Source organism: Quercus lobata, chromosome 2, assembly GCF_001633185.2.
Source record: "Quercus lobata isolate SW786 chromosome 2, ValleyOak3.0 Primary Assembly, whole genome shotgun sequence".
Lineage (NCBI taxonomy): Eukaryota > Viridiplantae > Streptophyta > Magnoliopsida > Fagales > Fagaceae > Quercus > Quercus lobata.
Window position 1 is genome coordinate 46,493,993 of NC_044905.1, and position 15,268 is coordinate 46,509,260.

Consider the following 15,268-nt stretch of genomic DNA (forward strand, 5'->3'; position numbering starts at 1 on the left):
TACACTCAGTCACTTCATATCATATACTATCATAAAAGTTGAGTTTAGAAGTCGTGGTTACACCAAGTGGCTGCACTAAATTGCAGAATTTTTTTTTTTTTTACTTATCTTCTTCTCCTATAATTTCTAAATTGATAAAAATCTTAATTTGATTACAACCCAAACTCTTCATCTAATCCTTTTATTATTATAATTTATAAGTTGATAAAAAATTTTAATTTGATTACAATTCAAACTCTTCATCTAATTTTTTTTTTTTTTAAATTATATTACTACATGTATTAAAAAAAAAAAAGCATAGTACACATAAAAAACAAAAAAAGCAACAATGTTACCTATTCTTTTTTTTAATTTAAATTATATTACTTTGTGTAAAAAAAAAAAAAAAAAGCAACATATTCAACAGCAAAATCTTCCTTTTCACACATGACTTTTTTTTTTTAGATAATTATTGTTCAAACCGATTTACCAAAAGTGTTTTTGGATAAAGTTAAAAAAAAAAAATGTAAATAATGTAATAAATATTGAGTTTAAAGTAAACACCTTCTCTTTCTTCTCAAAAAAAAAAAAGTATCTATATATAATAAACGTTTGTTCTTTAAAAAATAAAAATAAAAACGTTTTTTATTATTATTATAAAAGAAAAGTTTCCTTTTTTCCATAAAAAAATGTTTTCGTTTTCTTTCTATTCATATGACCTTTTTTTAAATCCACCTTTTATGGGATTTATGAGATAGCAACAAACAAATTGATTCGAAATCTTAATTCCAATAGGATTTAAATTCTATATCAAATGAAACTCTACCTATGTATATATATATATATATATATATATATATATATATATATATATATCCTTTTTGAAGTGAAGTTTATTCCAATATATGAATGCCTAAATCCCATGATAGGTATGCATTCTTTCTTAATTATTATTTTTTTCATTTTGTTTAAGCTATTTTTCTTCAACTTCAAAAAAATTAATAAAAACTTCTAATATATGTTTTAACCCAATTCATAATATTAAACTTTTGTACTCATTTATTCTCTTCTACAATAATTGGTTCAAGTTTTAGTTACATACTCACACTTTCATCTCTCAAAGTGATAAAGAAAACAAACAGGTTTATTCTTTATTCTTTTTCTAAATTTATATCTTAATTTATAATTTGTGTTAATTTCTTAATTTTAAATTATGAATAAATTTGATTATATTCTTTATATTGAATGTAAATTGTTGTTTATAGGTTTTTGGTTGTGTTATATTCTTCTGGAAAAAAGAAATAAAAGAGTTTATATAAATTTGGCAACAAAGCTAAATAGATAAGCCTTAGAAATGTTTAGTAATAATAGTTTTATCACTAACTTTTTATTAATGTGATTTAAAAAAAAAAAATTTGAATAGAGAGATAACTTATTAATGTGATTTAAACTCTACTAAAACTTTTTTAAGGGATTGGTTTAAAAAAAATTCAAAGTAATTTTCTAATTATTAACTCCTATGTGCTAACTTCTAACTACCAAAACTCACAATTGAAATACTAATTCGTATGAGATACCACTTCCAAAGATTAATATCTTAACTATTATATATTAACGCTGACTTTTTCTTTTTTCTTTTTTCAAAGGAAGGGTTTCTCTCCCTTCCCGCAAAACAAAGGGATTATAACAAGAATTAGCTAGACAGGGTTAAGACTACACCACCTCTTTTCTACAATAAATGTTAAATTTGGATCATTTTTCATGCATATACACACGCTACACAAAGGAATTATAATAAGAATTAGCTAGACAGGAGTAAGACTACACCACCTCTTTTCTACAATAAATGTTAAATTCAGATCATTTTTCATACATATACACACACATGTAGCGTGCAACGCACTTCAAGTTTTAGTGCCTTCTTCCAGCTTTCAAGGACAAAAATTAAATTCTCATGTGAGTCTCTCTCTACTTCAAATTTTTAAACGTTTAATAATTTAGATTGTTCTTAATTATTGAATTGAGGTTTCACTTAAACATGATTTCAATTATTATTTTGGATAGTTTTTAACTATTAAATTCAAGGGTTTTCCATTTAAATATATGTGATTAATTGAGCCTTAAAGTTCAATGTATTATTAAAAATCATTATATATATATATATATATATATATATATATTTCTTTATTTTTAGGTACATCTACTATCTTCCATTCAATTATATATATGCATTTTATGATTCCCTTAGGACACATTTGGTACACTATAATAAGTATTACATGAGAATAGGAATAAGTATTACAAGGAATACATTAAGTTGGAATGTAATAAGTATTACTATTCATTAGTTTGGTGACCATTTAGGAATAGAATCCTGAATATGCATCCACAATTTAGTAGAGTATAAAAAGAAGGTGTAATTAAATCATTTTTAAGTCAAATTTCCTAAATTACACTTAGTTTAGGGTGTTCAAAATAGAGCTAATAATTAATAACAAGGGAAATTTTTTTTTTCTTTCCTTTTGCAGATGTAGCAACTAATAGTTTTTTAGAGAATTTTTTTAAAAAGTTATTACATAAGGAGAAGGAATAGATATTCAGTACTTTTGATAAGGAATAATTATTTCTCATTTTCAAGAATAGCTATTTATAAGGAATAACTATTCATTGTAATAAAAACATAACCAAACAACCGAATAGTTATACTATAGGAATATCTATTACATTATAGTGTCTATTACAGTCTATCAAACGTGCCCTTAGTCTCACATAATATGCATTCATTATGTAACTTAAAAGTAAAATATTCATTTATTTTTATTATTATTTTAAGTAAACTAATAAAAAAATTATTTACTATTAATTTTTTTAATTTTTTTTTTCATTTAAATGTGTACTTGGATCGATAATCTATATCTATATCATATCATCATATAACATATAATAAAAGTTGGGTTTAGAAGCCGTAGTTGCGCCAAGTAGCTGCACCATATTGCAGAATTTTTTTTTTTTTTTAGATTTTTAAAAAAATATATAATTTTTTCTTTCCTATAATTTCTAAGTTGATAAATATCTTAATTTAATTACAATTCAAATTCTTCATCTGATTCATCTAATCCTTATTTTATTACTTTACTACACGTAAAAGAAAATATTTATATATAAAAAAAAGATGGCAACATGTATTATTAAAAAAAAAATAAAACAGCAACATGTATTATAAAAAAATATATATAATTTTTCTTTTTCTATAATTTCTAAGTTAATAAATATCTTAATTTAATTATAATTCAAATTCCTCATCTGATTTATCTAATCCTTATTTAATTACTATACTACACGTAAAAGAAAACATTTATAATTTTTAAAAAGTATATATATATAATTTTTCTTCTCCTATAATTTCTAAGTAGATAAATATATTAATTTAATTACAATTCAAATTCTTTATCAAATCTATCTAACCCTTATTTAATTATTGTACTACACGTAAGAGAAAACATTTATATATATATATATATATATATATATATTCAAAAAAAAGTAGCAGCGTGTATTAAAAAAAAAATCAACGTGTATTAAAAAAAATTAGCTATTTTTTAAAAAAACAAAATTATGTCTTCTCTTATGCTTTTAAGGACAAAAATGAAATTCTCATGTTAGTCTCTCTACTTCAAAAATTTATATATTTATTAATTTAGATTGTTCTTAATTATTGAATTAAGGTTTCCGCTTAAATATACTTTCAATTGTTGCTTTCAATAGTTTCTAATTATTAAATTTAAGGTTTATATATTTAAATACAGGTGATTAATTGAGCTTTAAAGTTCAATGCATTATTAAAAATTATTTTATATTTTTTTTTAGATATTTTTACCATCTTCCATTCAATTATATATATATATATATTTATTTTATGATACTTTAACTCTCACACAGTATATATTTATTATATAACTTAAAAATAAAATATTTATTTATTTTTATTATCTACTTTTAAATAAATTAATAAATAAATTATTTACATATGAATTTTAATTAAACCGTACAGGACATGATGCCAGTGTTAAGTGAAATAGTGAGTGATAGCAGGCGTTTATTTAATTTAATTAATTTTATCCTCGACGCAACGATATTAGTACATGTGATCCAACGTGGCATATCCCTATAGGCAAACAGACGGAATTCGACGCAATGAAAAAAAGAAAAAAGAAAAAAGGTGTATAAATAAAGAAGTGTTTTCACATTCACAACGATCTTTTTTTGTTGATAAAAAGCATAGAATTGAATCCCAATTGTCAACTGTCAATTGAATTGCTGATGTTGGTAATGCTAAGTCAGTTTTTGATTTTTTGAATATATAACAAATCCTCTCGCAACTCGCAAATGGCGGAAGAGATTGAAACGATGTCGTCGTCGTCTCTCTCCGAAGACACTCCCTCGCAATCTCAGGTTCCCTTCTCTTCTCTTCTCTTGTACATATTCTATTTTTTATATATATAATTTCAGGGGGTTTCTCTCTCATGATTTATTAGTAATATCTGGATTTGATTTGTTTTTTTTTACCGAATCATTGTATTCCTTTAACTTCTCATTACGAAGTTGGGTTTCATCTTTGAAATTCGAAAGAACAATTTGAGACCCTTTAATCATTTTTAATTTTTTTATTTATTTAATCCCATTTTGTTTAAAAAAAAAAAAAAAAAAATTCAATGCTATTTGACGTTTGAATGAATATGATGAAGGTTGGATGCGAAATTAGTAATAATAAAATTTGTTATCTTTTAACTTTACATTGGTTGAAGGACATTCAGAATAATATATTAACTTTTTGATGATATTTTTTGATAGTTGGAGTTGGGGGATTTGAACCCTGGATGGATGGATATGTTGGAAATGCAAACCAATTGAGCTAATAATTTTTTTTTTTTGTAAGAAAAGATAAATAATAATAATAATAATTTGGAAATAATGCTCAACTCAGCTCAGCTGTATGGATGGGATGGTTTAAAACACTTAGTATGCACATACATTATTATTACATTGGTGGCTTTCCTATCTATATCTTAAATTAAATGACTTCACACTCACAGTGGGGTTTGGTTTGGTTTTGTAATCTCAGGCTCCTGCTCCTGCATTATCCAGTTTTCCAGCTTTCTCAAATGGTGATTTTCAGATGGTTCCAGTCATGTACCCAGCACTTGTTCCGGGCTTACAAAATCAGGACCATATGAATCGTGGAGCAGGCATTTATGCTGTTCCTGTTTTCTCCTGTATGGGCCCTGTTGCTGGACTTCCATCTAACACTCTTATTCCTCTTACCTACAATTTCCCCACGTAAGCAGCATCTCGTTCAATTATTTACTATCTATCGCTACTCTCTTCTTACTTTTACACTTACAAAAGCATGGATTATCTGTGGATATTGGTATCACCCAAAATAGATGCATTCATTCTTTATATGCTGCTCATGTAGTCTGTATCAAATTAATGTTTCGTTAAATTTTCTATTCTTTTTCACTTTTACAGTTTTAGTAATTAAATAACACAAGCATCCACATAATGTTTCTAACAAATCCATCCTATCTGTTTGTCAATTTTTTATTTTATTTTTATGTTTTAATTATATTGGTCAAATATATTGTTTAGTGTACTCATCTTGGCTGTTATACCCTTGGAAGTTATTAATCATCATATCCATGAGTTCAGTAATGAGCAAGGGTGGTTTCATTTAGGTTTATGCACTACAAGATCAATGTCAAGAACATAGATTAAAATAACAACAAAAGGCATGATTGTTGTTAGTATACCAGATGATTTTTTCTGAGGCTTTGTTGGCTTCAGCTTGATAATAATGACGATGTTGTTGATTTACTTGAAGACTTAGGGAAGTCATTCTTTATGTGGCAAGTTTTGATTGCCACAGATCTGCTTTGTGTGAATAAACTGAACCTTTATGTCATACCTCATGACCATATTTAGGCTGCAAATATTGCCAATTAGCTACCAGTTAACTTGCAGAAGTGAGAAACATGGCTTTGCTCTAAATTATTCTGAACCCAGTTGGCATTAGAAAATACATGTATCTGTGATTGTTTAGTAGGCCTATGCACAAGGCAATTCCCATATAAACCTTTCTTGCATCTTAATATAGAATAAATTGCTTTTGGTCTGGCTGATATTAAATTGTTAACAATAAATGAAACCACTAGAAACTGTTTTGCAAATGTAATGTAATGCTCATTAATTTAGATCCTAATCTTTTTTTCTTTTTTTTTGGAGAAAGCTTTAGATCCTAATCTATCTGTAAAGTACTCTGACTAGGCTTTGGAGAAGTGTGATAGCTTTGAAGTTTGGGGAAAAGAGGCTGGGGGGGTTGTTGGGGTTGGACTTCTAAGTTAAAGAGTGGTCCTCATGGTTGTGGTTTGTGGAAAAGTATTAGGATGGGTTGGGAAGATTTTCATAGATATATTTGGTATGAGGTGGTATGGGAAATAGGGTACGGTTCTGGCTGGATTGTTGGTGTGGAGATCAATCTCTTAAGGAGGCTTTCCTGGTCTTGTATGATATTGCTACGGATTAGGAGGCTTTGGTGAAGTCTTTAATGGTGCGGCATCATGAGGAGGAGAAGAGGAGTTGGGATGTGCAGTTTCATCGAGCTTTGAATGATTGGGAATTGGATGCAGTGATGGCTTTTACTCACATCCTGTTGACCCATATTCCCTCCAGTGAGGTTGGAGACCGGATGAGCTGGAAGTTGAGGACAAGTAGGGAGTTTGAGATTCAGTATTTTTATTGTGGGCTGAGGGCATCGTCCTTTGTTATCTTCCCTTGGAAATCAATTTGGGGGAGATCTTCACAGCTGATAATTTAAGGAGGAGAGGCTTTTATTTATTGGGTTGGTGTTGCATGTGCAGATGCGATGGGGAATCAGTGCCGTCTTTTGCTTCATTGTGGGGAGGCTTGCTGGTTGTGGAATTTTGTTTGTAAATCTTTTGGGTTTGCATGAGTGATTCCTGAAAGAGTGAAGGATCTTTTGCTCGGGTGGAGGAATTGGTTGGGGAAGCATTCTTCCGATATTTGGAATTTGACACCATTGTGTTTGATGTGGTATATTTGGAGGGAGAGAAACAGGCATACCTTTGAGGATATGGAATGCTCGAGGAGCAACTTCTCAAGTCTTTTATAGGGACTTTGTTTGATTGGTCACGAGTTTGACTCCTGATGTTTTTAGATTCCCTTTCTTCTTGTACATAGCTTTATCTCTTTTGTATTTTTGTGGCTACATCATGTTTTTTCCATGTCATAGTCTACTTTAATGATATCTTATCTTACCTAAAAGAAAAATAGGATTATTGCCCCAAATTAGTAAACTCTTAACTTCTTAGTTACATTCCCCTCTCTCTTCCTTTTTCCTTTTTGGAGGCCAGGATTAGAGAGAGATAATACCACAAATTCTTGCCATTTTATTTCCTAGACAATATTAAAAAAAGGCTATCGATCTTTCTTGTACAACTCTTGTTTAAATTCATTTGTGGAAAATAATATGGATGATTGGTGATGTTAATCACAATGACAATATCCATGGTCTGTATGGCAGATTGGATTATGTTGATATGTTGTATGTGCTGACCAATTGTCCCTGCTTTCTTATCATGGTTGCTTGGTGCCATCAACAGTAGACGAAGTCCTGAGGCTGGTGTTGGAGGTGAAGAGCATGGGCAAGGAGGGCAACAGCAGCACCAACAGCAACAGCCTGCACCTCAAAGACAGGTTGTTGTAAGGAGATTTCAAATTGCTTTTCAGCTTGATTTGTTGCTTATTCTAAAGCTGGCAGCAGTAATCTTTTTGTTCAACCAAGATGGATCAAGACAGAGGCTTGTTGTCCTCGTATTTTTTGCTTCACTTGTCTACTTGTAAGCATCTGAACCTCTTACCAATTTCAATAGATGTGCTCGGAATGCAACTTCTGCCACTCACTGGTCCATTGGATTCATAAACATTAAAAACTGCATGGTGGAAAAAGATTTCATTTATTTGCTTTATAAAAAAGTTTCAATGTTTAAGTCAGGATGAAAAAATGCATGGTCCATTGGATTCTTAAACATTAAAAAATGCATGGTGGAAAGAGATTTTGTTTGTTTTTTTTATAAAAAATTTTCAATAATAAAGTTAGGATGAAGCTACTTGTGTGTGTGTGTGTATTCATACGTTACATGTTTCTTTCTTATCAATTATTAATTTTTCTCGAATGATTAAGTTATATGTGTGACTTATCAGAAAATTAAGTTGTATGAATGGAAGATGAATGTTTTAGATGTGGATGTTTCAGATACCAAACTGGAGCTCTCACACCAATAGTACGCTGGCTTTCACAAGGCATGCAGAGGGCAGCTGCGCCTCCCCATCCACCAAGACCTGCTGTCAGGGCTGAAAATGTTGCTGCTGCAAGACATGGAGTTGAGAATGTTGCTGCGGCAGGTATATTCCGCTTTGTTTATGCAATACTTGAATATATGAAACGCATGTTTCAGGACCTTTTTTCGGCAGATATTTACATAGAGAGAAATAGAGTGTGCACATAGTTATCACATTACATATAGGACTGCAAACAACAAGCAAAGGGAAGCTGAACTTCTAGCTGATCAGCTTGGTCAAAATGGACAGTTTGAGCTCTTTTGAGCTTGAAACAAGCTATAGACCTCCAGCTGACTCAGAAGTTGCTTGGTTTTGGCTTGTTTGTTGAATGCGCCTAAATTTTGGCATCTAGGTCACGCATTAATAAAAACTTAGTTCATTGCAGTCTAAATATCCAGAATAATTTGAACCTTTATACCAAAACAAAGTCTTAAACCATAGTCAGGCCTCAAGTTCCCTGTGATCAACTTACCTTTGTAAATGTGTCATGCAGATAAAAATATGGACTAAAAGTACCTTTTTTTTTCAGTTTTTCCAATATAAATGCAATTTCTTTTTAATTTCATCTAATTATTCGATTTTTTTAATTTAGTTTTGAATTATTGTTATTGTAAAACTTTAGGAACCATTTTTTTGACAGTTCCCTAAAAATTGTCAACATTGGCATTTATGCTACCCAAAGTTGTGCACAATTCAGTTTAGGTTGGTTCATTCTTGTTGCAACAGTGAACTGAATGAGATGGAATGCTTGCTTTTACTGGTGAGAGGACCAACATTTGCTATTATACTGTTTCTACTAGTGATAAGAAGCCACTTCTTAGTCCTCGGCCTTTCTTTCTCCTTTTATTTTATTTTTATTATTAATAAAGTTATTTTCTTATTGATGATTTTTTTTTTTTTTTTTTTTTAAGTACAAAAAAGGTGGTGATAAGTAGCCACATTTTGGTATGTAATAAGCCCATAGGCCATAGGCCTTGAACCAAATGGCGTCTCTTCTCCCCAAACGGTTGGATGGTCTTATGGTGGGTGTGAGTTTTGTATCTGTCATTAAAAAATGCCCAAGGGTGCTTAACATTTTATATAGGTATCTTTTAAAAGGGGTGTTTTATTTCCTCTTTGAAGTTATGTTGTATTGTATAACCAATAGCCTTACGATATTTCCATTGAAGGTTGATGTTTGGGTTTTAACCTTGTGGAGGCAATAGTGCTTAGTGCTAACTACTGGCAATCTATAGCACCATTTGACCAAGTCACATTCCTTTTCTTTTTCCTTTTTTTTTCCCCCAATTAGAAGGATAAGGTGGTAATTTGCTAAGGAAAAGAAGTATCAGTTAGAGTTGGGAATGCACACTTATGATAGTGACATGAATGATACTTACAAAATAACATTCTTTCATTAACTTATGGCAGAAGGTCAACCTGGAGCTCAGATTGAGAATCAGCCTGCAAATGATGGAAACCGGGCTGTTGAGAATGAAAATGAGAATTTAGCAGAACCTGGTGGCGTCAATGGTGCTAATCATTGGTGGGGAATTGTGAAGGAAATTCAGATGATTGTCTTTGGTTTCATTACTTCCCTTCTCCCGGGCTTTCACAACATAGATTAGATCTGACTTTGTTGGAGACAACCCCTTTGAACCGATTCAAAAGCTGGAAACAAAATGGTTTTAATTTTTCAAATAAATGTGAAGTATTTTATATTGCCATAGTTATAACTTGAAGCATACTGTATGTGCAATGATAGCACCATTTTGGATAGTGTGGCTTTTAGTTATGGGTATCATATACATGTATTCAGGAAGTTCTTGTTTTTTCAGAGTTTATATTTCATGCGGAGGATTTTATTTAAGCAGTCCTATGTTTTTATCTCCCCTTTTGTGCTTATCTCTATATTGTATCCTCAAAACAACCTTCACATCATTCTTTGTTCATCACTAATTTGTTTGTCGAGTTTCCAATTCTTAATAAATAACTGTTTGTCAAGTGACTTCTTAATAAATAACTGTTTGTCAAGTGACTTCTGAAGTTTTTGTCAATTCTGACCAAAATGTTGAGAAATTGAAAATAGCAATATACTTTTTCTTTTATTTTTGTTAGCTTGGTGTTATATATATATATATGAGATATATTCAAGTTATACCTTTTTTAAGCCATTGGATCCAACGGTTAAAAAAAAGGTTATAATTATTACAAATATTTTGATTAGAATTTAATTAATTACCCTCATTTATAACATTCTAAACCTATCTCTAAACCCAAAAATGATGTGACTTCTGACTCTCCCTCTCATTTATGTTTCTCTCTCTACGTTTCTTTCTCCGTTTTGACATCTCCAGTTTTGGCAAGAATTGAGTAGTCTTCCCCACATCAATCTGAATTTCTTGCTTCTTGGATTCAACCATGTCAATTTCAGGTACTCTTGCAACATTACTAGGCACAGGAGGTTCAGTTGGAGAATCATTGTCCTGATTTACGCCACCCATGTTCTCTGTAAACATCAAAACTAAATAAATTACCGATTGATTGCAAATGCCACCATAGAAAGATAAATTTTCTTGAAATCCTTTTAAAGAAAAATTTCTTCTTTTTTTCTCTATAAAAATTTTGGATTTATTAAAACCGTATACGAGGGACCTTTTGAAACAAAATATATGATGACCATCTATTGCAGCTAAAGAAATTCAGAAGTACCAGATACTTTGACTGTTTTTTTTTTTGGCAAATAATTTTCTTGTCCTTCAATCTTGATTTGGATTTTACAGTATCAACTATGTTGTTGAACATTTTCCTGCTCTTCTTAGTGACAACACCATTTTCAAATTCAAATTCTTTTGGTGAGTCATGAAGATATTGAACTTTTCTTCGGGTCCTCTTAGATGGCCTAGACAAGAATTTCCCCTGCAGACTCCTTCCTTCAAGCAGATTTGTCCAGAAAATAGAAGGTGATTCATTGTCCACAAACTGCATTTTCCTCTCACCAAGTAATGAAAGATTTCTAGCATACACTCAACCCTCCTGCACTTTTAAAATAATTGAGTAGTTACTTGGGTCACTGTTGTCACGTTGTCACCACTGTTAGGCAAGTGGATTGACAACTCACAGAGCTCATCATCTAAAAGTGACTGTTCAGATGACATGTTTGAACCTGAGTCTGAGGAATTACAACCATGGAAGTCATCAAGCTTATTGAAGAGACAGGGAGCACCCCAATTTAGCAGTGAATGACAAGTATGCGAGCTTATTGAGTGTATATTGCTATCAAGAGCCATACCCTGTGGAGGAGAGAGAGAGAGAGAGAGAGATTCAAAAGTCAAACTTTTTTTGGGTTTAGAGATAGGTTAGAAGGTAATAAATGAGAGTAATTAATTAGATTCTAATCAGAATATTTGTAATAATTATAGTCTTTTTTAACCATTAAATCTACTTAAATCAAATAGTTTAAAAAATGTGTAACTCTAAACCCCAGGTTTAACTCTCTCTCTCTCTCTCTCTCTCTCTCTCTATATATATATATATATATATATATGCCCCGGGTCTTGAACTATAAACCCCCTACAAGCCACAACCCTGGGTTACTAGACCAACATGATCATTGGCAACAATTTACTTTCTTGACTATTTAGAGAGTAGGGAAGTAAGTATGCATGAACTCTCTATATTTGTCATGTGCTCCTACTGTTACTATAGTTACACCCATGGTTGTCAAAATGACAATTTGGATTGTAGGATTACACAATTTTACAATCTCACCTCACCAAAACGTTTAGGATCGCACGAAAATCGTAAAAATAGTAGGATCGTATGGGATCCTATTGATTCTACCGATCCTACCAAAACATTATTTTTTGGGTTTTTATTTTTTTTATGGGATAAAATTTTTGTTTTGATGAAGCTTTAAGGGTTTTTGTTTTACTATGTTGTGATGGAATGCCTTTTTATTTATTTTTATATAATTATGTTAACTTAAACAAATTTTTTCTAGTTTCTAGTTCACTTATAATCAAAATGAAGGAATGCTTCATCATTTCTAACGAAGAATTTATACTGGCTTTGCTACCTTTTAAGCTATAATGTTGTTAAATTTGTTTGGTCAATATACTAATTTGTGTTCTAATATTTCTAAAATGTTTTTCTTATATATAATTTTATTAGTATGCTTGTATATATATATTGATTGATTGATTTTTTTGAGCATGCTCTGTAATTGTTGCTGAGTGGTATAATTTGAATAGTTAAGTATGAAGTTCTATCTTAATCTCCTTTGCAGCTCTAGTATACAAATATATAATGTCTACATAGATGATGAAATGGATGATAACGAAAAGGACAGTGGTTATAAAAACCCTAGAATGGAAATAATTAAATGTTTACTTCGCCTTAATATTCATCTTGCTTTTGGATTTCATATTTTAGTTAGCTAGTTTCCATTTGATAACATATTTTGGATTTTAAACTTGGAACTTGGAAAATATTTTCATATGTGTTGATAAAAGATTTTGGTATTTGATTGCTAATTAAACATTTATTGAACTTTTTAGATACATTAAGTCAAAACTTAAATATATTTGTTTCATTAATATAGATGTAGCGATGTATGACATGCAAATTGCATCATATGATGCAAAAATCATTTTTTTTTTTTTTTTTAAGTTCACAATTTACATGATTATTCAACATAAAAAGTCATTATCAATGTGTTTTTTGTTTTAAATTTGAAAATATGTAGGATTTTACGATTCACAATCTGATCCTCCGATTACGATCCCACCTACCTCCCACAATCTTACATAGGATCCTAATTTGATAATCTTAGTTGTACCAAAAGTAAAAACCTAAGCTTCTTGTCAAAATGTTATGCAATTTTGTTGTATCCATGCCCCTACTCACATCCAATAAAAGTGGAACGGTAATTCTTGAATATTATTTTGTATACTTTACAAATTAGGCAACCAGTTGTTATTATTTTCAAAATTCAAAGAAACAAAGCACAAGTGTGAGGATTAGAATCCTCTGCAACTTTGAGATAATAACTCTTCTAAAACGTTTTTAAAATCTTATTCATCTATCTTAAAGAAATAGATTTGGATTTTGTTAAAAATTATTCTATAATTTTAAGAAAATATTAAAAGATTGAATATTAAAGATTGTACAAATATTAATTGTGAGGACCCAGAAATCTGTGGTCCAAGCCCACTTAGAACAATGGGTTGTGCATTACAAACCTGGCCCAAATCAATAAAATTTGTAAGAGGTGGGAAAGAACAACAACAATGAGCTCTGTCCAAGGACATTTACAAGGAAGAATCTCGTTTTTATTTCAAGGAAGAATCTCATTTTTACTCAGAAACAAATGAGTACAGGTGCTCCTGAGGAGACTGGATTTGTATAAATTTGGTCCTGTTCACTTTCTTCTTCTAATGCCTTTTCTTCTGTTTCTTTTCTCTCCTCTTTTTCGATCCCCTTTCCAATGCTTTCTCCTTTCCTTATATACCTCTACCTTCATCACATCTTCACCATCCATTTCTACTTCACCTCCCTCCTTTTTTGACACTTGTTACCTTTCACATCCGAAGCAGGTAGTGGAAGAGATCTGCTTAGCTGTAGCTTACATTGTTCAGGTCACTTCCTTATCAATGCGGCTGATAAAGCTGTTGTCTACCATTTAACGCGGATGCAACAGGCTACATAGGCCAAAAGCTTCCCTACTGCCTACTGACTTCCAGTCTCTTCAGATTCTAGCTTCCACTTAGAATACCATAGAGTATCATGACTCATTTCTTCTCCTCCTCGAGTGGCTTCCTCTCTTAAGCCCGTGGCTTGCAGTATCACCATGTCAATGCTGCGACCTCTCGACTTCATCCTCAGTCCTCGGGACAATGCTGCGACCCCTTAGCTTCCTCCTCGGTCCTTGAGCACCCACATTAATGATGTGGTAAATCAATATGGATAGGATTTTAAAAATTATGTGCTAGAGTTACTTTAAAAATTCTAAAGATGCAGGAGAGGGGATTTGAATACTGTATTTCTTAATCTTCTAAAGGTTTCGATTGAACTACAAGGCTCTTGGGCAATCCAGTGAGCGATCTAAGTCCTACACACAAGGAAATATTCCCAATCTTTTACCTAATGAAATAAAACTCCAAATATTTTATTAATCCGATTAGACTTCTTAACTAAATTCAATTATATTACTGTATTGATCAATGTAGTATGAACAATATTATCCTTTTCAAGAAGGATAAATTCAACCAATAAAACTCCAAATATTTGATTAATCCGATTAGACTTCTTAACTAAATTCAATCATATTACTGTATTGATTAATGTAGTATGAACAATATTATCCTTTTCAAGAAGGATAAATTCAACCATATGATTTATTTGTCAAAATGTACTCACATTTTACTATACAATTTATTTGCCTCACTTCCTTTCACTTCAATGGTCAATTCTCCTATCTTGATACAATCTATAAGAATTGTATTCAAAATCCATTTGAAATCTAAGAAGTGAAATAGCTCCATGTTTATAACACATTAGATATACATTGCCATGTTTGAAGCTGAAGATATGTACTATGCTATATCATAGTATATATATTTTTATAATCCAATAGTTTGAGGAGGGAGGGGACTTGAACTGTCAACATTTCTGTTGAAAAACACCATGAAGTACTAGTTAAACTACAAATCTCTTGACATTGATTATGTAATTAAGCAAAAAAAAAAAAAAAAAACCCAAATTGAAAGCTATGAATATCTCTTGTATAGTTGTATTGATTAATGTGGTATGAACAATATTATCTTTTCAAGAAAGATAAATTCAATATGATTTATTTGTCAAACTGTACTCACGATTTACCATACAATTT

General features: G+C 30.8%; 1 protein-coding gene across 1 annotated transcript; it reads left to right on the plus strand.

Moving 5' to 3' along the window:
* Nucleotides 1–4,227: 4,227 nt before the first annotated feature.
* Nucleotides 4,228–10,265, plus strand: LOC115975706. The gene is made up of 5 exons (XM_031096603.1): nucleotides 4,228–4,431; nucleotides 5,102–5,316; nucleotides 7,659–7,895; nucleotides 8,312–8,460; nucleotides 9,808–10,265. The coding sequence occupies exons 1-5, from the start codon at nucleotides 4,366–4,368 to the stop codon at nucleotides 10,002–10,004; spliced, it is 864 nt and encodes a 287-aa protein (XP_030952463.1). The 5' UTR covers nucleotides 4,228–4,365; the 3' UTR covers nucleotides 10,005–10,265.
* The last annotated feature ends 5,003 nt before the right edge of the window (nucleotides 10,266–15,268 follow it).